Raw genomic sequence first — 27236 nt, forward strand, 5'->3', positions numbered from 1 at the left:
TGCAATACCTGTTGGAAAGGTACCTTCAACCCTCTGGGCGGCACCAGCTGCTTTTGCTTAGGAGCCAGTGACTACTGTCAGAGCTCTGAAAAACGGAGGGTGAAGGTGTGCTTGCTCGTGCCGCTGCATGTCTGAATGCCTGTAGAATATGTAGCTCATGATAAAAGACACAAAAGTACAACACAGTTTGTTTGACCAGTACAGTCTAAGGTTCTCATGTCATGGTTCACACTTACCCTTTTTCGACCAACCTGGTGTTGCCGCTAACTCAGTGCTAACACCTAGGTTAGCATCAATTCTTCCTGTTTCCAACAATAAAGCACTGGCTCCAGGAGCTAAAGACTGGTGCTTAGCGGGCACCAACTTGTTGCTGGGCCAGAGCAGCAAAGTGCCAAAACAGTCAAGATGGAGGGAGGGCGAAAGGCGGGGTTATCAAGGATCCTGCAGCAGAGAAAAGCAGCCATTTTTTTTAAAAGCTTCTGAGCGACTAGTAGTGTTCACACACATCTGAAAAATAAACATTTAAAATGGAGTCCAACAAGAAACAGCAGTGGTCAGAGAAGACGGAATGCTTCCTGGCACTTTGGTCGCCCGGAGAAATTCAGGGCAGAGTGGACGAAACCCTGCTGACCGAACCCTGTTCTTAGCCAACTATGAATATGCTTGCATTAATATACCCTCATCAATATTTTAAACGTTATGTCTAGCGTAGTACCGACTAGCCAGTGAGTTGCTGTTAAGATAAGAAGCAATAAAAATGCTTTATGATTTCTAGATTAGATTAAGATTTAGAACTTCCCTTGTTACACAATTGCCCACTTTGGCATGTTATCAGTTGGCTCATCTTGATATCTTAATATACAGCATTTACATGAAGTTAAAGCTGCAATATGTCATTTTTTGCATCATTTGGTCAAAAATCTATAATCATCTTTGAGCATATTGTAATCCAAAGTGTTCTGAGTGGACAGTGAATCTCATCTTCAACTCACAAACACGTGTGCTCCATGAGCTGTTTTGAGCGTTACTATTTGCTGCTCATCTGAAGTCAGGCGTGTTGAAGGACCATCGGTAGTAAAAGTGTAATGACGGACATCCAAGCAGAAGTCTCCATAACAGCATTAGGCACAGCAGTTACACGGCAAATCAAATGGAAAAACACAGACTCAGTTGGAGAAGCAACAGTTTAAAGCAGGGGTGTCCAATTCCGGTCCTCGAGGGCCACTATCCAGCATGTTTTAGATGTTTCCCTCTTCCAACACACCTGATTCAAATGATTAGGATCGTCATCAGGCTTCTGCAGAGCTGGATGAGGAGTTGATCATTTGAATCAGGTGTGTTGGAAGCATCTAAAACATGCTGGATAGTGGCCCTCGAGGACCGGAATTGGACACCCCTGGTTTAAAGGCACAAACACTGAGGAGGAATGGACCGCTTTGGATCCTCATTGATCCCCTTGACTATGCAGGGTCCGCCACACACACACACACTAGAGAGAGAGTGATAACAGGCGGGATAAATCACGAGTGAGAATCATATTCAAGGTGAATTATTTTTGCATTCTGGTTGCGGAGTGGTGGTTGTCAGTTGACTCAGAGCGGCAAGCAGCCTAGATCACAGCCAACAGTGTGTGCTTGTTGCGGGGATTAGGCGACGGCAGCAGCCGCTGCTCGGGACAGTAACTACAGAGTGATACGTACATTTATGTCAGAGTCTCTAAAACACCAGAAAAATCTCCACTAACACAAGATAAAGTCGACATGTTTGTCAATAGTCTTTAAGGAGAAAAAGTCACTAAGAGCGTTCAGAAAATATATCAGTAAGGGAGGTTGAGTTTCAGTTTCAAAATGGAGCAAAGAGAGGATTCTACGTACTGCAGCTTTAATTGTGTTTATGAATAAAGGAAAATATTAATGAGAAGTAATAATGTTTTGAATGCTTTTATGCAGGAAAAAGAAGAGAGAGGCTAATACAGATTTGCTTCCATGGAGCGGTAAGAGGCATGGTTTATGGAATAAGAGCAGCAGGACCATGAACACTACCATGCTCCACAACCTCCATGGCACTGGTTGGACAGATGGGGCAATTTCTTGACTTTTCTTGAGGGGCAGGCAAAGAAGAAATCCGATTTTGGCCCTTAAAGGGATCCGCCTAAAACCTTTAAAATGTTCTTATCAGAAGATCTATGCCTAAAAAAACACATTATTTTGCAGCATATTTGTTTTATGAACTTTTTTTAAATGAGACTACTTTACCGTTTTCAAGTCTGTGCGCCGCCATGTTGAAATGACGTTATTGATGATGCAAATCGCCCCTTTAGTCTATTGAGTTTTTTATTTTATTTATTTTATTTATTTATTCAGTTTATTTCCGACATGGTTACATTCACTTTTTTTTTTTTTCACATTTTTTTTTTTTTTTTTTTTCTTTTTTGTACATGCCGAAAAAGGAGACGAGAGAAGCAGTTCGCTTATCCGGGTCCCGTCCCCTGTTTTACCATCGCAAATTTACATGGGTTTACATGTCTCTCTGGTCAAACATTCTTGAGTTCTTCTGAACCGTCCTTTTTTGTGTATTCTCATCTGTAGTCAGTGTTGTCCTCCTCCTCTCTATCTTTGTTCGTGTTGGCCTTGTTCCCTGCCAGACGTTGTTAGCATTCCTCCAGTTCAAGAATAGTTCCTCTTTCGAAGGTGTTTGGAAGGTTTTTCCCTTTTCATCCATAATGTCACCACTTGTTTTGTCTCTACATCAAGGGTAATCCAGCTGTTGTCAGCTCTATTGGCAGTATTGTATTCTCCACTGTCAGATCCAACTTGTATAACCACATTATTATATCCTAGTTCACAAGCAAGGTAGTATTTTAATGTAATATATCTTAGTTCATAAGCGTGTTTCTAACTGCTGTTGTTAGTTCTATTGGCAGTGTTGTATTTTCCACTGTTAGATTTAACTTGTAGTAAACACATTATTATATCTTAGTTCATAAGCAAGGTAGTAATTTCATTGTACAAGAAAACGTGTTTCTAACTGCACATATGACAATAAACACTTTGAATTTAAATTTAATGTAATCCTTAATCACCCCACCACCTAGCAATTGAAATGAATAAATGACAGACCTTTTTTACTCTTGGTTTCCACATTTAATTCAGTCTCCGTAAAATAATCCCAGTCTGAGTCTTGTTTCCAGTGTTTATATAGATCTGGGTCATATCCATGATTACCATCCGTAATGTTGTTGTTTAGGTGGATCCTTCGTATTTTCCCAAGTTTTCCATCGTTTTGATGAGAACTGGTTTTCCGTCCTCTTCTTCCAAGATATAAATCCTGCAGTTTTTTGACCACGTCTTCACAATCTTTCCTCCTTTTTTTATTTGGCGTGCCTTCCATGCAATGCTTGCATTTTGTTTCGTCAGGTTTTCATTGATGTACACCTTTGTTCCCTTCAGTTTATTTCCTTGCTTGAGTATTTCTCCTTTGAATTTCACATTCGTGAAGGTTATTTTTACAGCTCTGTTATCATTTTTCTTTGGCAGGAGATGGCAGGAGTTGATGTTGTCAGGGTTCAGGACAATGTCCTTCGACTTCTGGTAGTCAATGACCTGTTGTTCAATCGATTTTGTTTCTTCGTCACTCGTGTAGCTCCTGGGTTTTATCTTTAGGCCTGTGATGATGACATCTTTCTCTCTTTCCTTTTGTTCCAGCTGTTCAACCCTCGCGTTCAACAATTTTATCTCTTCAGCATTTCTTTCATTCTTTTCTTTCAGTACCTTTGTTTCGCTTTGTAGTTTTTCCAGTGAGTTTTCCAGCGTCTTTTCCAACGACTTTATCTCAGCAGATAGGTTTTGTAGACCCTCGCGTATCATCTCCTTGACCTCTTCCAAACCCGAATTGGGTTCTGAAGGGCCTTCCTGCGGTTTTTTCACCATTTTCCTTCAGTCTTGGGCCCAGTTTTTCAGGCTGTTCAGGCTGTTCAGCTGTAGCCAGCTGTAGCCAAGGTCGTGTTATCGGAGCAAATGAAAACACGTCTGCTCTCTCCAAAGACCAAAGAGGAGAGAAGCATTCAGGCGAGCAGCACGGCCGGAGACCCACCCCGCGGCACCCCCCAGACCACGCCGGCACCACGATACAACGTCCTCTACAGAGAGGACGCCATCAGCCGCCCAAGCAGGGCCATCCCGCCACCCACCAACCGACAAGCGGGCGAACCCAAACACCCCCAACCAGGTCCCACCAACCCACACCAAGTGCCACCAGCAGAGCACCCCCCACGGAGGCCACCCCCGGCCACACACGTGCCGACACAAGACACCCCCTCGATGCCAGCACAGTCCGGAGGACGGAGAGCCCCAGGCCACCCCGCCAAAGGCAGCACGGCGCCACACCGAACCACAGCCAGCTCCTGGGTGGACGGAAGGAGAACGCGCCTCAAGACCCCCCAACCAAAGACCCACCCCAGTGGAACCCCCCCCCAACAGCGCCCACGGGGCCCGGCGCACTCAACCAACAGACCAACCACCCCCGACGCGGATCCGCCAGGGCAAGAACCACAGGCTGCGCCCCCACACACCCACCCAGCACAACTCCAGGGGGGGGCCCCTGCACGGGCAAGGCCTCACCCCACCTCCGTCATGCGCCGCACACCGGCCCACACAGTCCCCCAAGGGAGCCAAAGGGGGAAGGGAGGCGGGGGGTGGGGGCACCGCGCTACCGATATCCACGGCGACTGTGCGCCCAAGGACAGGCATTCGGAGCGACCCACGGCAGCACCCCGCCACCCAGCGACCCAGGATGTAGGAGCAGTAGCCACCCCCAGAGCCACCCAGATCTCTCCGTCCAGGAGCCACAAACCCCACCACCCCAGGCCCCCCGACGGGCCCACTCCCGAGCTAACCCACCCGACGCAACAGGCGCCCCCCAACGCCCAACCCACCAGGAGAGCAGGCGCCAGAGCAAAGGAAAAGGAGGAGGGGAGAACGCGACAGGGGGACAAAGAGCAAGGGGAAAGAGCGGCAGAAAAACACGCAGGCCCCCTGCCCCACGGGCCTCCCAGACGTGTATGGAGGGGGCAGGAGAGCAAAATCAAACTGCTAAATGATCCTGAATGCTTCACCTCCTATAGAACTCAATGGACTGAAGGGGCGATCTGCGTCATCAATGACGTCATTTCAACATGGCGGCGCACAGACTCGATAACGGTAAAGTAGTCCCATTTTAAAAAGTTAATAAAATGAATATGGTGCAAAATAATGTGTTTTGTTAGGCATAGATCTTCTAATAGGACGTTTCAAAGGTTTTAGGCCACATTTGTAAAAACAGTGGAGGATCCCTTTAATAGAAAAAGTAATGGAAAACATAGAATCCTTTTTTACCATTTTTGATGTAAATGTTTTTTTATACATACTGTATATTGAGTTGATTTGTAAATATTTGTTTACTTTGTGTAAATAAGTTATTTGTGATGAAAAACGTTTCACCTATATTCTAAAAGGACTTGTTCTTTTCATTGTAGGAGGAGATGAGTTATTATTAATGGGTTATATAACTAGGAATATTAATTATGATTATTAATATTACTTCAAATTCTGCGGGGTGCCACTCCTTTTAACAGGAGAAATACGTCTAAGTTTTTAGACTAAACTCATCAATGTGAAACCAGGGAAAAGTGAATTCTACCAGCAACATCTACACCATCATCACAGCTTTAATGAATCAGAGGAATCAAAGATTATGTTCAACCTTTTATTCAAAAGTCAACAATTAACACAGTCAAAATATCAATTGAAATGGGATAATTAAATCATGATAAAATGCATTTCTAGGCTAATAAAAGTGAGGATTATATGTAATAAAGTGAAATCACTAATCTAGGAGGATGCTAATCTACTAAATATGGAATAAAAATGTAGGATACATATTCGAATAATAAGATCATAAAATCAAAGAATAAAATAAAAACAACGAGGGAAGACAGACGGGGAGAGACGGACACACATATGTGGTGGATTGTGAGTGAAGTGTAAGTATGAGGATGTATTGAATGAGGTTGTATTGTAGTTTAAGTGAGTCAGTTCTGCTGGTCCATTGTTCACTGGTCCATACCTTGAGATGCAGTCTGGTTGGACCTGGAGACGTTCTGGGTTTGCAGGAACAACGTCTGTGTAGCAGTATAGCTGCGCTGGCGTGCTGCCGTTGAGTGCTGTTTCGTTAAACAGCAGTGATTCCATTGGCCGATCCACATCCCCTCTGGGATGATCGCAGCCGGTTTCAGACTAAGAGGGACCACGGTTTGGTCCGCGATTCAGATGTTGGAAGGTCGGCTTTCAGGCACGCTCCTTTGCGTCTTAGGCTTTCACTGCGAGCAAGGTTCTTAAAAGGTCTAACTGATGCAACTACAAATAACAGAAAAATGAAATGAAAGACTGGAAACAGGAGGGAACACGTGTGAGCATGAACGCCCGCGTCCAAAACTGAAGTTTTCTGGTCTCGCGTCTTTTTTTTTAAAGGAAGTTTGTGGACGCCTTTTGGTGGATCATTCTGTGATCATTTCGGTGATTGGTCAATGTCTCTGCTTTCAGCTTGTGGGTGTGTCTTGGGTGTGTGTGTGTAAGACAGAGGACAGACGACAAAGGGATGATTCTAAACATAAAAGAATGCCTAACAATTAATTCCACATATTTCAAAACATCTTTTCAACATCATATCTTGAAATATCATCTATAATGAAAGAGTTTGATACCAAACACGACTAAAACATATCCTATGGACACTTTACGAACTGGTTATGAATTTTACTTGTAATTACTCATAAACATAAATGTCAAAAATCATGTTATGCCTCCTCTTAACTATATGGTTGCAGTAAATACCTCACTCTAACTTTTGTGATGTTTTCTGGTATTTTTAAGCACTTTTAAATGATAAACACTTTAAAATAGCATTCTGTTGGTTATTGAATTACATGAAACGAGTGCAGACACATTTGCAATTTCAATTTCAGTAGAAATCATTCCAAAAATGTTTTCATTTGTAATTTTTCAAACATAATACAATTTCTTTGTTCTCCTTTGAGCGGGAGAACTGGAGTTATTCCATCGTCCTGTGTAACCATTGGTGTGGGTTCGAGAGGTGGCAGCATCTGCAGGGGGTCGGAGCCCAGAGTTTGAAAACTTAGCATGTAAACATTGACTGACTGCTTCTTTTTGATCGTAATGTAGCAGAGAGATGATAACAGGAGTCAAACTGTTCTGGGATTCTTCTGTCCCTTTGTTCGGACAGAAAGGGGGAGAAGACCCCCTTGGGGCACGTTTGCATTTCACAGTAGGCACTAGACTCTCTGACTCCACGGACTGGTGAAGCCAAATGTTCTAAGTCCAGATCAACTTGGGGGTTTAGTTTCCTACATCATCCACACATTTTTAGTTTCAAACATCAGCAGTGTTCTTTTTGGGACGAAACTGCCCTGTTGCAAAACATACTATTGGATTTGTATTGTTGACATTTGACATTTTGGGGGGCAGGTGCTCAAATCAGAAAAAAGGTCACCATTGTGAAAATATTAATACAATTATTATTATTATTATGGCCCTACCCAGCACTGTGGGTACATTTGTACATGTGCATTAGATACGTTTTTGTGGAAGGAGAGGAAAGAGAGCTCCCATGTGACCATACATGCATCTCTACAATGATTGACGGCAGTCAACGTCCGGCCAATCAGAGGAGTGCGCTTGTAGAGCTGCAGAAAGTGAAGTGTCAGCATGTTGTCCACCTGAAGGTGGGTGTGTTGTCTAAATCAAACTTTTTAAAAAGAAACACCTGAACTGCTTTTCATTGGACAGGATAAGAATCAATATCCATCTTTGTTTAAACATGATAAAAAACATTCAGTGGCCCTGAATAACATTTATTAAATGTCTTGTTAACTTAACTAACTTTGCTGCTATGAAGGATTTCTTGTCTGGTATTTGTACATGGTCAATGCTGAAATTTGTCAGCACATCATCAGGGGCATCGAGCAGCAGCAGCATAAATGCTACTTTTACTATCACTCCAAGTGCACAACCAGTTGATCCTGCTCTTTCGCACACTTATCAGATGCTGAACGGCTGTAAAAGGCACATGTGCATATTTAGGTCTATTTGGTTTTTTTTAATTGAAGTTTTAAGTTACTATTATTTCATATTTCCTCTGCAAGACAGCATAAATCTCATTCTGACCTGCTCTACGTACAGTATGCAGTGACGCACTGACATTTTACAGTGATGCAAGGACGTGGCATAGAAAAATCAGGGTTAGAACCAACTAAGCACTGGCATAAGCATGAACGAACACTCGACTCTTCTGGTTGAAAAGGGGTAACTGTGTCCTGTGTACATTTAAAAATCACTGCATGTGATGTCACCAAGTCGACTGCATTAACTCTTGAATATACACACTTAAATAACATGATTTCAACTTGAAGAATCACCATTTATTGACAGAATATCACAAAATCAGTCAGCCAAGCTGCTTTTCTCAGGGTGACCGCGTGTTATTAAAAAGTCTTAAAAAATAAACAAATTAAAGGCCTTAAAAAGTATGAAATTGTCTTAAATTCTGATGTGTAGGTCTTAAATGTGCTTTAGTCACATCACCATGAGAATTTCTGGTGAGCACAGACTAAATGCCCTTCTTATGCAGACAAACTGGCAGAGCAAGCTGAGGGTCATTCAGGTACACTTATGGCCCAGCTAATCACAAGTCCAACATACTCAGGAAGAGATACAAAGAGAAAGTCGTAGAAAGGAGGTTGAGAGGTAGCAGGAAGATAAATCAACAAAACTCAGGCATCCAGTCAGGCATTTTCTCTTTCCCTTACCTTCTCACCTACTGTACGTCTTTTACCTCACCCCAGAATTTCTATTTTCACAACGTTTCAAATGAAAATTGTGTGTTCACATTGTTATGTCTAAGGTGGGTCCATAATAGGAATACAAGGTTTCATTACCCAGGACAGAAATTAAGCTGCTAATGTGTGTTGGTCTGTGACAAGTCATATAAGCAAATAGTATGGTTTAGTGGCTTCTTTGATGGAATTATTTTTGTTATTTATTGATAATTTATTTTTTCCTTCAACAGACAGTTTTAGTACAAGTTATTTACATTTTCTTAAAAGGCCTAATTTTAGATCAAAGCTCCACATATGGCTTTACATGGTGAAGGATCTGATAAAAACACTGGCGTTTAGTTTGCTCACAGGTTGTTATTGTTACTAATATTAAATGTTGTGAGAGTTACAATAAATATCATTTAGGACAATGTTGCTATTTTTGTTCTCTTTTCACATTAATAAACACATTTGAAACTAACTTTTTTTTTTTTTTTTAATATTTAGAAATATTGCCTTGAAAGAGCACTCATCTTGAAACATTAGTTTTATTTTTTGTGATTGATATAGCGATTAATACATTTTGCTTTTTTTTCTTTCTAAACCTTTGTTTCTCCTTCAGATAATTATTTATTTTCTTTTTGTGTTACTGATCAAATATTCTAAATGTCTAACACAACTGTGCTGTGTACATCCCAATAATTCAGTTCCTGTTATTTATTCCCACTGTTTATTCACAGTACATTGGGCTTTCTTTTTCATATCTAGTTTGTTGAGATGCATGGCTGGCATCTGGAGAGCCCTGAAAATGAGGAGATTCCTTTAGTGCTGAACGAAGAAAGTAACACGGTGGTTGCAGACGTCCAAGAACTTCCTCCCACTATTCACTCTCTTTACTGGGTGGCACCACCTGCCTACCTGGGAGATAGGGTGGGTCAATGAGGATCAGTATTATTGCCATAGTAACATCACTGCTTATCTTAGCTTCATGCTTCCCAGAATCCAGCATATTTCTTTTATGCATAATCTCTTGTATGAATTGTAGGAGCTGTTTTTGCTTTATTTTAATTCATTTCAACTTGAATAGTGCCAAAAACATTTACAGACTTGGCAGACTAGATTCTACCATTGAATTCATGTTGGGTGTGGGATACATATGTATGTGTATATACGTATATATGCATATGTGTGTATCCATAAAATGAAGAGTCCGTCCTTAAGACTGCTCTACTGTAAAGTGCCTTGAGATACCATTGGTTATGATTTGGCGCTATACAAATAAAGATTGATTGATTGATTGATTTACTACACACAGTTCACTGAATCTCACATATGCTAATATTAGCATATCCTCAACCAGTAGCAACAGATGCAACATTTGGAATGCATATTATTGTTGATATTAGTACTGTGCAAAGGTTTGTTTCAACCAGAAATTGTTTGCACAATGAAATCTACTTTAACATCCCTAAGAATAAAGTGGTCTTCACAGATAGACAATCACTGATCACCTTATTCTACAACATTAGAGTTTATGTAGAAAAATTGTTAAAGCAAGACTAATACAGTATATGGTGCAATTATTTGCTTTTAGCCTCATAGTAGCAAGTTACTGAAGAGTGAGTTTTGATATTCTACATGCACATATGTTTCTTCAGCCTTGTTAACACACGTGTTTCTTAGGTTACATCCTATGGTGGTTTCTTCACCTACCAGTCTAAGTCCTTCGGTATTCCCAGTGAAGAGATGACTCTGATCAATAGAAGGGCTGATGTTGTGCTGACAGTAAGTACCAGTAGTGCCATTTTTTCCTCCCTTGAAACTTTTTTCTCACATGGATTAAACAAATACATTTATTTTTATTCATTTGTTGCAATAACTTACCTCAGGGTCACAACATGACCCTCATCCATGTGGCTCCTCAAGCTCCTCTTCCAGATCAGCTCTACCAGGGCAGAGTCCAGCTTGTGGAGGTAAGCAAATTATTCTTACATGAGATTAAACAAAACAAATGTGGAATTGTAATGAATAGTTTAAACAAATTATAGGTAAATGTATGGTCTGCAATCCTGTTCAGAACATAGACATCACAACTATTTTCTGGGGTGGGGCGGGTAAAGCACGTACTCTTATCATTGATTAAAGTCCCTGTGTCACTATTTTTAATGTTGATGCTAAATGCAATCCTGAATTGTGTGTCCACAAAATATTTATTATCTTTACACAAACTACTTTCAAATATGATTTGATAATGTGTAGCAGCTAATTGTAAGAGGACTTCTGCCTGAGAAGTTTCCTTGTTTATATTTTTGGTAGGTGTGCATTTATACCACTTTTTTCCCAAACCGATATGATACAGATACTTGTGGTGGTTTGGATGAATGTGACAGAGTCAAGCTTTGGGGTTGCTGGTCAGATGCCTTCACAGGGTTTATTAAGTCAAAGGGTTTTGGGGAACAGACCGGTCTGAGATTCAGAGGTTAACAAGCTTTCAGTGTGTGTGGCTCAATGAGTCTGCTGATGTTCAGTTGCTGATAGCGGTAGTCATAACATAGTGGTGCCTCCTTAGGCAGAGACCTTGGTGAATGCTATTAGTGTACAATGGTTCATATCAATAGTTATATATGTTGAGCGACCGTGGCTCAGGTTGTAGAGGGGTCGTCTTCTAATCAAGAGTTTGGGGGTTCGAGGGTTAGGGTCTGGCCATATTGTGTCAAAAGTAAGTTGTTTCTCAGGACATACCTGATTCTTTCTAAGTGTAATGTATCTGTTAAAGGTGCAGTCTGCAACTCAACTTTTTGTCATATTTGCTAAAGCTATCACTATGTAAGGACAGCTTTAAATTAAACTAGTAGTTTGTGTGAAAAAACAGACTCATTGAATCCCCCTGCTGCTCCTGCAGCCTTAGGCAGATTGCCAGAATGCACCTCGACCGAGCAAAAAGAACCAATCAGAGCCAGGATTGTGTTTGATGGACTGTCTGACAGCTGTTGCTCAGAGACCCCGCCCCTTTCCCGGGGCTGTAGCGCTGTCTTTTTTACAGTGTATGGTCTGGAGGAGTAGAAGATGGAATAGTGACTTTTCTGCTTGAAAGGTAATTACTGCTGCTTGATTTACATTATGTTTGATTTGTAATTGTTACACTAGAACTCTGTAGTGCATGTGTTTGTTCATGTGCGCGCAGCAGCCTCCGTTTGGGTGCTGTAAGTGAAACTGTGTTGTTGCTGCTGCTGCTAGATTGGTGTGTGCACATAGAGAGAGCGAAGCGCTGCAGTAATATGCTTTTAACAGAGCATGTTATATTATTGTGATGTTGCTGTCTGGTTAACGTTAGCTTGTTAGTTCTTCTGAGAGAGGGACTTTGGAAAGTTTGGAGGCAGGGCAAGAGAGCAGCAGGGAGGGAGGGATCTGAGAGTCACGGACTGCACCTTGAACAGATGTAACCACAGTTTAGTAGAGGTGACTGAAGAACCCTTCCATAATGTAATGAGCAACTTTTTGGCAGTAATCAGGCAATAGGAGATGAGTGTCTATTGATTTGATGTGAATTTTTTGGGTGATATGGGAACTCCAAAGAGGATTAGCCAACGGTCCGGTCATCGTGGACCATTAATAATTTCAGACATGATTTTAAACAGTTATTTCCAGAAGGAAGTAATCTTTGGGCATGAAACAAAGCTGTGAACGAGATCCACTTCAAAGACACAACATTTATCACAGATGGGTGATACATTTGTCCATATGTAACTTTGTTTTGTACAATGCATTTTCTACTGTTATTTGAGCATTTATGTATGACCTCTTTACCATAAATCATTAGGGATCGACATACCCATTTCAGCTTTCCAGATCAGTTTATATTTTAAAGAGGAAGGGGAGGAGGATTTAAAGTGTAACTAAACCCCCAGATTTCTGCTGCCCTGCCACTAGGGGGAAATTCAAATAATGCCTTGATTATGGGTGTTCCTCCTGAAGCAGATAAGACACTTCCAGTCCCAGCAGCCCACAGTGCTGCAGTGATAGCTGAGCTGTTTAACTACAATCACAGGCACACACAATTCGGATGTGATGCTCACCCACGCACACACAACCCTTCAGACACTATAGTACTCACGGGCAAACAGCCCCTGCTCTCCAGCCATGAGCCCCAGAACACCACCTCACACATGCATAAACCAGGGAGACGCACACACTGTGATAAGACGTACGCACACAGAGACAGACAGGGATACACACACGATGTCTGTACATATACACATTGCTTGATAAACCCTCTGATTAGACAAGAATCTGCTCTTTAGAAGCATAGACTCACAAACGTTAAACCAGTTGAACACCTTGCACATGGAGCTGTCAATCAATTTTCACTGAGGACTGTGATTGGAGGAAGCATAGATCTCACCTCCAATCATTTATATGAGGGGTGGGGCCAACAGTGACAGTTAGTAATGGACAATGTCTGTCTGTCTCACCTAATAGCAAAATTTTACAACTAAATACGCAAAATTAAAATACTTTTACTAAAATGTTAAAAAGGTGGACTAGGATGAATAAACAGCACTGCTTAAAGCAGAACTAAGTAATTTGTGCTTAGCGCTCCCCCTAAAGATCCCTTTTGGTTTTGTCACTGTCATAAACACGCTGCACCCCCCGCCGCCTTCCCCACCCCACAGCTACATACACACCTTTGCTCTCCAAAGACAGTAGCAACCGATCACTGAAAAATCCTAATACAACAGTGACACTAAGAGTGCTTTCACACATATAGTCCAATGTGATCATGTGAACAGTATGAGGAAGAGAGACAAGTAAAATAAATGAATGATGTTGGAGTAATATGGAAGGGAGTGTGGAAATGTGTGTGATGTGTTTGTTTGTGTGCTGACAAAGCGGCTCTGAAATGATGGAATTGTAATTTGTTACTTTCACCTCTTTATATAATTACAATTTAGTTTAGCAGGCGCTTTTCATCCAAAGTGACGTACAACATGAACAGTTAAAGTTAAGGGACTTGCTCAACATCCCACAATGATAGCCCAGGTTGGATTCGAACTGGTGACCCTCCGATTAGAAACCCATTTCCTTAACCATTACACCATGTAAAAATATAATATTTTATGTAATATACAGTATGTTTTTGTTTCAGAATTGATTACATTTTCTTTAATATGACAACATTCTAGAAGCTCATTGATGACAATTACTTATTCAAAAGTGTTTTCGTCATATATAAATGTTCAAATATGTAAAAATAAAAAATTAAAAGACAGATGTAAATGTATGGATCCACTTTCTCAAAGTAATTATTCAGTTGAGCTCTTTTCTTCTGACTCAAATTTTCCAGGAAAACTGGCGCCAAGTTGGGATCAACAAGCCCGTGTCCCGAGAGGATCTGATGATGGTCCTGGCCAGTCTGACGGGCCTGAGGATCCGAGCCCTCTACTTCACTCAGAGCAAACGCCTTAGCTTAGGCGAGGTAGGCTTGGAGGGGGCCGCAACCTCAGGAACTGGAAGTCCTGGAAACACTGTGGAGCATTGTTCCTGCCCCCTTCAGTACAATAGAGACTCATGTGAGGTGGGTTCAGAGGTCAGAAAATGTAATCTCTGGGCTGAAAATAAAATCTAAAAAGCAATGTTCCAACATAATGAAAAAAAGTAAATTTAGTATTGTTTACATAAGTTGAACACTTTTACAGGTAGTGGCAGCCTGGAGGTTAGTTTAAGGGACATTTTCCAACTTCTGCCTCAAGTAAGACTTTTTTTTGCTCTGGTTGAACTGGATTTTAATTAATACATCAACACAAAAATGGTGACACAAAATAATCCACTCCACTGGTTTAGGAATCAATACCGTCTTATCTAAACAGGGCTATTCTTACATTAGTTTATTTTATTCACTTAATCTGACTTTTCGTAAAGCTAGGGCTTGTAGAATGGTGAGGCACTCCACGCCTCGTTCTCTCGTTCCCTCCTGAACAAAACTCTTGCGTGCACTGCACGCGCACTAGGGATGAGTGATATGGACTAAAAAATTATCCCGATAATTTCTGGTATTTATCACGATAACGATAAACATCACGATGAATAAAAAAACTATAAATAAATAAAACAATTCCCAACTTAAAGGGTAAACAAGTTCTTTACAAACACAAATAAATGTGAATACATCAACATTAGACACATTAAAAAGGGCTACAATAACTGCTGACTCAAAGAGCTCTGAGCTGATATTTTAAGGAATATATTTGTGCATGTGGATCACTCTATTAGTGTTATTGTATTTAATTCATTTATTTCCTCACTTAAAATGATTTTTTTTTTTTTTATTTAAAAAAAGCACATGAAAAGCAAAAATAGCTCCATCAGTATTTTTACTGTTGCTGAATCTTGTTTCATTTATCTTATAATGCGATACATAAAGTTATGATTGATAAATAACTCTTTCCTATAATTAAACCAGATCAAGCTGATGATTTAATCATTCAGTAAATTTAGGTGTAATCATCTCAATGGTTGGGGACCAGTAATGGGACCAGCTTTGTCTGTGAACATGTGAAATATAATTTAAAAATATTGTGTTTCACAAGTTGGAACAAAATAATAGTGACATTATTATTTATGCTAACATTTATTTCACACAACTTGTTTCTTTCAATACAAGTGTTAAATCTGTGGCATCAGGGCTGCCAAGTTTCAGAAAATGACAAGAGTGAGACTTTAGTGACATGATGCGTTCCGGCTAAAAAAAAAAGTGTCCTTTTTTAACATGGCTTTGGCCTGTTTTAACGCTGATTTTTTTACCTTAAGACTGATGTCCTCACCTTCATGCCAGCGGCTCTCCCTGCACTGTGGCCTCATAATAGTTTTAATTAACCAGAAATTAGAAATGAAAACAAGAATTTTGACAAAATACATTTATTTGTCAATATTTCACTTCAACCAACTCTCCATCATTTATCTGGGGACATGTCTCATGTTGTAGGTGTTTGTTACAGATTTTGATGCCTTGATGACAGAGGCTCCCACTTAAAACACTGTGGCCCAAGGCAGTGCTACCTTTACCTCAGCTCTCCTTGTCTGAAAAAACATTAAAAATTACTATTACATAAAAAAATCAAATAAGAACAGTTCAAATGAACATTAGATTAGACAAGGCATTTGTTTCATTTACTATGTATTTATGCTGATTTAACCTACAAATGCAATTCAGCTCTTGTAGCTGAATAAGAGTTTTAATTAATTTAAGTTAACTTCTAGCACAGACACACACACATGTAGGAGTGGGCAATATGGGGAAAAAATCACATCACGATTTTTTCTTTGTAAAATCACAATCACAATATGATTTTTTTCATTCAAATCATTTAGACTATTTTAAAGTTATTTACCAATAAAACAAACCAATTCGCTTACTTAAAATCATCGCCCTAAATGGAAAAAAGGAATAAAAGATAATTTAAGACAAGGTCATTTACAAATATTTTTTTAAATTGCATGTAAACAATTTATCAAACTGGTTCCAAGTACAATTAACGTCAAACAAAAGGGCTGACATGTTCTTATAGCCACACAGTTTTTTTACTTTGTTTAACTAAAGTGGTGTAGTATTAGCATTAGCAACACTTGCTATATAACAAGGCAGCAGATCAGTCTAGTGGTTTCTATTTGTTATTGAGGTAACACACTCATATTAATAAAATCCCTCATTTCACACAGTTTAGACATTAATATCCTTTACAAGGTAAAACGTTACTGCTTTGGTTACATTAGGCCTGGGTGATATGGACCAATATTCATATCTCTATATTTTTCATCAAAATGGCAATAGACGATATAAATAATTTATTTTTTTATCAATAGTTTTACAAGAAAAACAATAATGGGTCAAAGTCAGTGGAGCCACAAAGAGCCTTTTATTAATCACTAGCAGCACAATAACAACATTTTGTGTCACTTTTGACTTTTTCTTTCATTAAGGCTGAAATGTGATTAAATTATGTAGTGTTGCTTTTTTCAGGGCAGCTCTGAGTTGCTGAAAGTGTACTTCTGCCCTGTTTAAGCGCTTAATAATTATTTGGTGTCTGTAATGCTGACATGTTGACTATCAAATAGTGTGATTTGGCAGAGAAAAAAACCTTTGGATGTTCTGTGCATGGACCCGACAGACATGGCACCGCAAGGGTTAAAATGTGAACTACAGACGGTTCTACGATCTCATGTTTCCTTAACAATCTAATATCGTCAGATCGCACACCCTTATACACACGTGAGTGAGAGAGAGAGCGAGAGAGAGAGACACACAAAATGTTAGTTTTTTAGATGAGTAAACTAACACTATAACACACACACAGCAATATAAACAGTGAACAAAATTGGGTAGTTACAGACCATCTCAGATGGCATCTCTCCTCTAGACACACTTTCTTTCTGAAATCATGTTGACAACTTAGAGACCAGCTCGTCAAGACCCGCCTCACGTCGCTTCTGATTGGTTTATTATTGTGTGATACCTGCTATGGTTAGTCAGATTTAGGCACAAGGAGACATGGATTGGTCTAGGATTGGTTATCTCGGTTTGTCAATCAGAGTTTCTCGAGCTACTGCAACCCTTGATGACCAAATTTCATTATCATGAAAAAAAAAAGAGTACTGAATGGGGAAATATAAGCGTGAGAAATGTCAAGTGTAGCGTGTGGTGTGAAAATACGTCAAATTGCGTGACTGTCACACTCAAAGCATGAGGCTTGGCAGCTCTGCTGAAGTTAAGTAGATTTAGCTTATAACATCAAAACGGCACAGAATGATAGCTTCCACTTTGGTCGTGGCAAAGCTTCATCTGTGGCAACACAACATTGGCTTCCAAACTACAAGTTAGCTAGACTTGAGTTTCCGGTAACCTACGGACAGGTCACTGATGGATTCCGTCGCGTCATAAGTGTAATAATTCTAAAGGCCTTTAAAACATAGCACGGCGGTTAACTTGAGATAACAACAACGTGTGATGCGGGTGTCATGATGCTGTGACGGTGGCTTTAGAACTACAAACAAAATGGCGACCAGAGTTGTAGAACTACAAACAAAATGGCGTCTGGAGACAGGTGGTCTCTACTTGTGCACGCGCAGCCACACTTGTGACGTGCATGCACTTCTGCCGCGTGGTCAGAGAACAAAGGAGCAAAGGTTAGGGTTAACTCATTGATGATTCAGCCATGTTTAACATATTTTGTCTGGATTATTTTACAATAAAAGTCTATTATGGAGATTCAAGCTTGTCTCGTCTGGGCGTGCCAATAATATGTAGGAGGAAAACTTAGAATTACAATATTAATTATCATTAATATTACAGTAATTTGCCAAGAGGTGCCATCTGAAATAGAGTTAGTGTTTCAGATCACTTAATTAGTTATTAATACCTTGTCATCCAGGGTTGTGAACTCTTGTCAAGACTGTCTACTCTTCATATAACAAACCTTATGATTGTAATACTTTCATAAACCACAGGCAACTTCTCAAAATATAAACATTTATTAATCAAACAAAGGTACACAATAAAGCTAAACGAGCGCTACGCTCACTAAACTAAGGATAAATGAATATACACTTTAAAGGTAAAAGCTTAGTTGAGAAAGAAAGAAAGAAAGAAAAGTAGTATGATTCAATGTGAGTGTGAGAGTCCCTAGAGGGTCTACACTTCCGACCAGAGCCGACATGTGCTCCGGTCCCGTCTGGAGCTGATAACCTGCCCGGTTCTTTAATGCTGGAGGAAGACACACATTTATGATCATACACTTATAATGAAGATGAAGTCAAGGAATGGATTTAACACCATTTATTACAGATACAATTTACGAGTGACTGAGATAGTATTCTTTACCGACTCTGAGTTCCTTCACCGTGCGGGGATCCGGAAGAAGAGCGAGCTTTGTCTTTCTCCGTGGCTTTATCTCCTTAGCCCCTCCTCTTCTGTCGGGCCCCCCACCCACGTAACCTGTATCAGTGATCAATGTGTCTGGGACAGAAAAACAGAAGTAAACAAAATCCATGCGTGTTTGTATGAGTACTGAAGGGGTGGTGTTCATGGGTGCTTCAGACAAGCTCGGAGTTTCTTAAAGAGACAGAGGCGAAAACGAGGCGTGTGCTACAGAAAGAAATATCTTCTTTTTTTCTTCTTCTTTTGTCTGCACATGCTGTCAAAGGTCAACACTACAAGAAGTGCAATAAGTGCAGTAAGAAAGAAATATCTTAAATTTTTTTTTTATATATATTTGCTGCATTTTCCCAAAAAATGGTTAGTTATTAGAGTATGCTGTGGTACTATGTGGTACTATAATGGTACTATGTGCCTGAAAAAACATGATAAACAATGAGGCTAATGTGAAAACCTTGAATTTTTTAACAAAATCAATTAATTAAATTGGACTTTTTTGCCTTTATTAGTCATGTATATGTTGTTACACATACATTGAAATTTGTCCTCTGCATTTTAACCCATCCCTGGGGAGCAGTCGGCAGCCATTTTGTGGCGCCTGGGGAACAGTTTGGGGTTTCTCATTGGAGTTGAATAGAAGAAAGGCCTGTACGTTTATCTTAGTTTTTCCATATGTCACAGGTATACGGCTTATTAGAGCGGAACTGAATTTGTTTTTGCAGGGCTGAGTTAGGAAGTCTCGTTATATGAGCAATGTACTTAAGGTGTTGGACAACACAGAAGTTACGGATTGGTGTAGAGTATGTCGAGATTGGTATACTGTCTTCTTTTAAAGATGGTGTTTTATCTTTTTGTGTTGGTGGTGCATTGACACGTTCGAACCCAGACAAGTTTTCTAAGAAAATTAATCCATGTGGAATCCAATTTCGCCAGTTGTGAGGCGTTAAGATGACAGGCCTGGGTACTGTACATAAACATGACTCTCACAGTGCTCGCCGGCTTGTCCAGGTGAGAGTAGACACGGTTGAGCAGGAAGGTGATGGCGTCCTCAACTCCAACCTTGGGCTGGTAGGCAAACTGTAGTGTGTCCAGGTGTGGTCTGATAGATGGTCGGAGCTGCACCAGGATAAGTCTCTCCAGGGTCTTCATGATGTGGGAGGTCAACGCGACTGGTCTGTAATCCTTGGAGCCGCTGGGATGTGGCATCTTTGGAACAGGAACCAGACAGGATGTCTTCCACAACACAGGGACCCTCTGCAGACTCAGGCTCATGGTGAAGATGTGCTGGAATATTCCACAGAGCTGCGAAGCACAAGCCTTCAGTACTCTGGGGCAGACTCCATCAGGTCCTGCAGCTTTTCCAGCGTGGAGTTTCACCAGTTGCCTTTTCACCTGGTCAGCTGTGATGTTTATTGTGAAGGGAAGTGTGTGGGGAGGGGTGTCAGCACAGTCCAAAGAAGTGTGGGTATTCAGGGAGCCAGGGGAGGAGGTGAGAGTATGGTTCACACAGGGGTGTGAAAGGTTAAGAGGAGGGGGGATGATTGTCTTTCATTGCAGCCAGCAGAGGTGTGACTAGGGGTGACAGTAGGGGGTCCAGTGGCCGCAGCATCAAATCTGTTGAAAAACAGATTTAGTTTGTTGGCCTGGTCCATGCTCACAGAGTGCATCCCAGTTTGCAGCCTCAAAACATCCTCTTAGTGTCTCAAACGCCTCCTCTGACCATCTCCTCACTGTCCTCGTGGTCGTAGGCTGGCGTTTCACCAGGGGCAGATAAGAGGGTCTGAGGTGAATGAGGTTGTGATCTGACCGACCCAGCGGGGGGAGAGAAGAGAAGCCGTATGCATCAGTAACATTAGCATACAGCAGGTCTAACGTCTTCCCCTCTCTGGTCGGACAGGTCACATGAAACCAGGCAAAGTCTTATTCAGATTAACATGATTAAAGTCAGCCGAGATAGCGATGTATGCACTCGGGTACTGAGTCTGTAACCGGGCTATGGCTGAGTGAATGATTTCACAGGATGATGTTGGGTTAGCAGCAGGAGGAATGTAAACAGTCACCATTAAAACATGTGAAAACTCATGTGGCAGATAATATGGTTGGAGCCCAACAGCAAACAGTTCAATGTCCGGGCAACAGATGCGCTCTTTGACGGTAATGTGCGCTGGGTTACACCACCGGTTGTTAACAAAAACAGCAACACCCCCGCCTTTCTTCTTGCCGCTCCTGGTGCACTCCCTGTCCGCCCGAACAGTCCGAAAGCCCTCGATGGAAACATTGTCGTTAGGAATATCCTGGTGCAGCCATGACTCCGTAAAGCACATTAGACTGCACTCCCGATACTCCCTCTGATTCCGGACTAGTGCCATTAGCTCCTCCATTTTGTTTGCCAGCGACCTCACGTTGCCCATGGTAACCGAGGGGATACTCGGTTTAAAACGTTTTTTTGTCCATAAGCCTCCGCTGTTTCAACCTGGCTTTGTTAGTTGGCTGTCTTTTACCTCCCCTGCAGCCTCTATGAGTCCTTCTCCAGATCTCTTTGGGGATATTCTCTGATCTGGTGTGCGTATCAGCCAGCTTCATTCCCACCAGCTGATCCCTGGTGTAAACAATGCGAGCGTGTTGTTGCGCTCGGCACAGTCCACTGGAGGAAAGTAGCGCGTCCATTGCACAAAAAATATTAAAAAGTGTAAGTAAGCAAGTCAAAATCAGGGAAGTAACTGGAGAAAAAAATGACATAAAACAAGTTAAAGGTTGAAAAAGTATGAAAAAAGTATGAAAAAAGCAGGAGCAGCTGTAACGTTGGCGCATGCGCACTAAACTAAATTGCACTCCGATGTCAGATGGTTGAGTAAAGGAAAAGTGCTGGCACACTTTTGGAAGATAAGAAATGGAATTAAAGATTGGAATTAAACAAAAGAGTCACAAGGTTCAGATGTTTTTTCACTTTTTAGAAGAGGATAGTAACATGGACGCACTGGCCTTTCTGGTTGACATCACAGGGCACATAAATGACCTCAATCTGAAGCTTAAAGGGAAAGACAATTCTATGTGTGACTTGGTGGCTGCTGTCCAGTCTTTTCAGAGGAAACTCAACATTCTGAAAATGGATCTTGAGAAGGACTGTACACATTTCCTTCACTGAAGAAGATACAGGAAAGCAATGTCACTGGTAATTCTGATTTTTACCAAAAGTTGATTGAAAACTTTAGGGCTCGTTTTGATGGCTTTACATTGGGAGATCAGCTGATGCTCTTTGTAAGGAGTCCATTTTTTGTTAAGAATGTTGTCTCTTTCTCAAAGGAGGCAATACATGTGTACAAATGGGCTAATGCACAGGCCCTTCAAATGGAGCTATTAGATTTACAGGCTGATGTAGTTTTAAGAGAGCAATGTGAATCCTCTGACCCTGTCACAATTTGGCTGCAGACTGTGTCAAAGGCAAAGTTTCCTGTACTTTACAAAGTGGCAGTGTACACATTAACAATGTTTGGCTCTACCTATAGCTGTGAGTCAGCCTTCTCTACGCTAAACATCATTAAGAATAAGTACCGCTCGCAACTGACCAATGACCTTGTGTATGCATGTCTGAGAATTGCTTTGACTCCAGATTTAAGAGATTGGCTGCCAGTGTCCATGCAAATTTCTCACACTGAGCCAAGTTCACAAACTTGCTCGTTTACAAAAATGTTTACTTATTTTTTGTTGCACTAATAGAAGTATTGTTTTACATTTTTATATATAATGCATTATGAGGTGCAACATTTGTTTCCTATTTGCACTTTTGAAATGCAATGTTTGCAAGTTTATGTGCATTAGCAGCTGTTTACAACACTGAATGTATTTTTTTCTGAGTGGTTATGAAGGTAATTCATTTGCACCTAATGTATTAAGACAGAATGAATTTCAACAAAATCAGTTGAACAAATTTAAAGATAAAGATAGTTTTATTGTCAACTTGTTGACATGGTTACAATTTAATAAAAGGACAGAAAACTGAATTATTGTTGGGTGTTTTCGGCTGATCGCGATAGTGGACCTCTTGCCAATTTAGTTGGGGACCCCTGGTGTAGGTAATTGGGATCGCATACTTTATGTTAGGATCAGGGAATTCTTGATCTACTCGGTCAAGAATACATCGCAGAACAAAGTCATGTACAAAAAAGAAAAAAAAAAAAAAAAAAAAAGTGAATGTAACCATGTCGGAAATAAACTGAATAAATAAATATATAAATAAGGAAGATGTTAAAAATACATGGGGATTCGAGGCCTCCCTGTCTGCAGCCAGATATTGTTTCAAAAGCTGATATTGAGTACTTGATTGCTGCTTTTGTCTTACTGTATATGCATTTCAGTAGTTTGATAGGTGTTTTTGCTCTAGTACGTAACTCTAGGATCTTGAAAAGAGCATCTTGGTCAATCCAGTCATACGCTGCTTTTAAATCGTTAAAACAGCAGTAGAGTTCACCCTCGTGATTGTCGAAGACATTAGTTTTAGTGGACTTGTTTGCTCTAATACCAAACTGGGTTGCCAGCAAGAGTACTTCGTAAATTGGTCTACTAATATTGCAACAAAGATCTTGGAGCATGTAGCAGAGATAGATAGACCACAGTAGTTCATAGGATCTCTATCTCTTTTATTCTTGTACAGGCACGTGATTAGAGAGTGAAGCCACAACTTGGGTACAGTGAAAGTTGACCAAATAATAGTCATCAAGGTGTACAGCAGGGAGACTAGCTTCGTCAAAGACTTGCTTGGCAACCAATCCATCAGACCCTAAACATTTGCCATTTTTCATGCTCTTCACAATCCTTTTTATTTTCGTTGCCGAGGGAGGGCTTTCGTCAACATCTACTGTACGGCATTCATCCGTTGGTATTCTGGTGATCTTGGGGATTGTTGATTTCATCTGGCAGGTTCATTGAGGGGAGGTTGAAATGCTCACTGAAATGATTATTGAGTTTAGTAGATGGCTTGAGAATATTCTGCATCTTCTTGTTTGCACTGTATTCTTTAATCATTTTGAACTGTTGCTCAGCAACTCTTTTGCTTCACTTGCAATATTGAGTGTTTGCTTTTCTAGTATAGAAATCAGTTTTCAGTTTACTGGACAGTTTCTTGATGTCACACCTCAATTGTTTGAGTCTCAGTGGATCTTTGCAGGTATTTTGTTTGTTAATAAGCGAGATAAATTTGTCATTTATCCACTCTTGTTTGGCTATTGACTTTTTTGGCACTGATTCATCAACTGCCTTAAAGAGGCAGTCAATGATTGTTCTTTCAATCATGTCCACATCTGAGTTTGTTCATCATTTCATTAACCAGAAGTTCTTCAGATACACGACTGAATTAATCTGCTGTTCTAGTTGGTAGTCTGGAGGATAATACTACCATTCGGTGGTCAGACTCAAACGGGATACTGGCCCGGCGATAGACACGGCACTGACTTGATCTCTTTTGAACATATTCTTCGTCCTCTTCTTGAAACCAGTTCTCATGTACCATGTTGTGGTATGGATAAATTTAGCTAGAAACATCAAATTCATAATGAACAGATTGTTACTGTCACATAAAGTCAGGAGACGCCTACTGTTTCCATTTGTAGTGAGATCGTCATTATTTGGCCCAAGGCACTTCCATAATCCTACGAAGTCGTTACCAATAGTCACATTTTAGAAACCGTCTTTACTGGGTTCAGCAGTTGGGGCATAGGCACACATCGCTGCTATTTTTGTACCCTTTACCTTCAGTCTTGCAGTCAGGATCCTTCCTTCCAAGGCGTGATATTACAACATCAACTCCAGTAGCTGCTTTCCTTTGGAAACACAAGTTTATAAATTACCATTTTTCAATTTATTTCTCTTCAAACTGTACAGTCTGAATACCGGTCATGTGGGTTTCTTGGATAAACATAAAGTCCTGTTTCAACATTGCAAGACATTCTGGAAAAGTTTCATTTCATCTTTACATGTAAGGGTATTTATTGATCCGACAACTAAATTAAGTGTGGTTCCAGGTTTGCAAGGCAAGTTAGTTTCTTTGCCCTTTTTGAAACAATATTCAAGACAGCCGGAAGAGGCTTCTTCACTATAATGCTGCTTGCAGTGACGTGCCGTCAGGGTAGGCAAGGTAGGCAGTGCCTACCCAAGGGTGAATTGATATTTTGATTATTTAATTATAATGTTCTCTAGCTAGTGGGCAGGATAACACTACAGTCAGCGCCAGAGATGATAGAGAAACTTTGTTTTGAGGAAAAACGACAGCTTTTAAAAGATGGAGACCAACACCTGAGTTACCAGATCTTCCGCAAAGGTAAGGTCAGAACATGTTTCATACTTTTCACAATGAATGGTACCAAAGGAAGGATTGACTTTGTAGATGCTCCTCACTGAGGCTGTTCTGAGTTGTCATTTTCTCTGTATTTCTGTGTTTCCAACACAAACAACAGATGTGCTGCCATGTCATGAGCTATATCTTGTTGGGAGAGTATGGAGGCTATATTAAATAATTGTTTGTTTCTTTAATGGTGTTTATGATGTTGATTTTGTTAGATGGCGCAACACTTGTTCATGTGGATCTTATTGGGTTTTTTCTTTCTTATTATGAATTTTATATTTTGATAAGTGCATTGAGATGACTTTGTTGGAAATTTCTTTATACAAATAAAATTGATTTGAATTGAATTAACACTTGACAGCAGAAACATATGGACTTGTCATTGGTGGTCTCGATTTGCAACGTGCCTACCCAAACCTAGTGGTCACGGCACGTCACTGGCTGCTTGTCAGTTGCTGGATTACGACCTAGGTGGGCCTGACAGATTACACATCTATGCCGGATGAGGTTCCCTTTCCTGTGTTCTGGGCACCCTTCACGTTGTCATCTTGTTCTAAATTATGCATACTCATATCGTTTCGCAATATACCACTAGCATAGTGTTTTTTTTTTTGGGGGGGGGGGGGTGTCTCCCCTAGATCCGTGTTTTCTGCAAAAAGTAGGGGTGTAATGGAGAGCCACAATGAGCGGTCTTTGCTATGTGAGAGGCTAGATGGATTGACCACTTGCTCATGACAAATTGGTCGTATATTTTGCATCACATAACGCTGAATATGGAGAGACCAGTCTGGGATGCCAGGATGTTTGGCCAGCCAGGAAATGTACTACTCTTCCAGGGATCCTTCACTCCCTAGCTCTGTGTGTCTGCCCTGCTGCAAATGTCAGCTACATGTCTGTGCTCCTCTAACATTCAAACTCCCAACTCTCGATTCCAGCTGCTCACTGTAATATGTAAGCATGTAGAATGATTAAATGCTCAACCATACCTGCATTCAATCATTTATCTATTCCCCTGAAAAAATCCTCTCTGTGCCTCTCCACCTACTAACACACCCCACAAGTTTTTTGTTTGGGAAAGAGGTGAGAGGAGAGAAAGGTGGTCTGTATTTATTTAGCTTGGTTACATATTCACTACGTGCAGCTCTGAGAACAAACATTGATAAAAGGCAGAGGTGTGGCATTGTGATGATGGAGGTAGCATGTAGTCATCTCACAAGATCTGTTTCACCACCTCATATTTTATGGTGTCCAGACATGCCTGAGCTGAGCATCACACCCTTTTCCTACAGGAAAAATCCAAAGGCTGCTCTGGAATCTGTTGAAAAATACCATCTCAAGCATTGCCTGAATATGTCCCCTCTGGTTGAAATGTGTAACACAATAATGCAGACATAATATTAGTGATTATACAGCTATGATCATTGGCATGGTTGTAGCTTTCAGAGGAGTTGGGACAGACAGCTGTGATGTAGTTGCTGAAACACAGACAGGATGCGGTTTGCCGCTGAATTCTTACCTGTATACAAGGTTGTATCATCATCCCTCGAGGACAAGAAAAGAATGGAATATACATCACATATGTACATGTATATACACTAAATATGTTCTATGTATTTAACCAATCCCTGAGGAGCAGTGGGCAGGGTTAAGGAACTTGTTCATTGTCCCACAGTGATGCCCACATTAGTTTGTAATATTCAAGTTACAAGCCTGCTTCCTTAACAATTATGCCAGCACTGCCCAAAATGACACTGAGCAAAATCACTTATGCATTCACATTTTAATTTGTTAAATCATCCGAAGTCTGAAGTTCACGCCCAAATCAAACATATTTAATTTAGAAATATCTTAGCTCAATATATTCCAGATTGCCTTATGTAGTTTATTACTTTTTGTTGCATTATAGCAATATTACATGGGAGGCAGTGTGGCTGTACTGAAATTTCAGCACTGGTGTGATTCTGTCGTCAGCATATTTTCAGCACAACTGCACGACCTTGAACGACCTTGCTTTGATACAGCAGTTCTACAAGCGCATTTTATTAGTTAACAATAATAAGTGACAAGAGATTATGACTTGTTTGTCAATTTAATCATTTGGC

General features: G+C 40.6%; 1 protein-coding gene across 2 annotated transcripts in view; it reads left to right on the forward strand.

The window, feature by feature from the left end:
- The window catches only part of LOC114479849 (laminin subunit alpha-3), a 68681-nt gene that overhangs the window by 22909 nt on the left and 18536 nt on the right, over positions 1-27236 (forward strand). For both annotated transcript variants that reach the window (XM_028473755.1, XM_028473756.1), the window contains 4 exons: positions 9638-9799; positions 10553-10654; positions 10759-10842; positions 14214-14444. In XM_028473755.1, the coding sequence (XP_028329556.1) occupies positions 9638-9799; positions 10553-10654; positions 10759-10842; positions 14214-14444 (579 nt within the window). The remainder of the gene's footprint in view (positions 1-9637; positions 9800-10552; positions 10655-10758; positions 10843-14213; positions 14445-27236) is intronic.

Source organism: Gouania willdenowi, chromosome 17 (genome assembly GCF_900634775.1).
Source record: "Gouania willdenowi chromosome 17, fGouWil2.1, whole genome shotgun sequence".
Lineage (NCBI taxonomy): Eukaryota > Metazoa > Chordata > Actinopteri > Blenniiformes > Gobiesocidae > Gouania > Gouania willdenowi.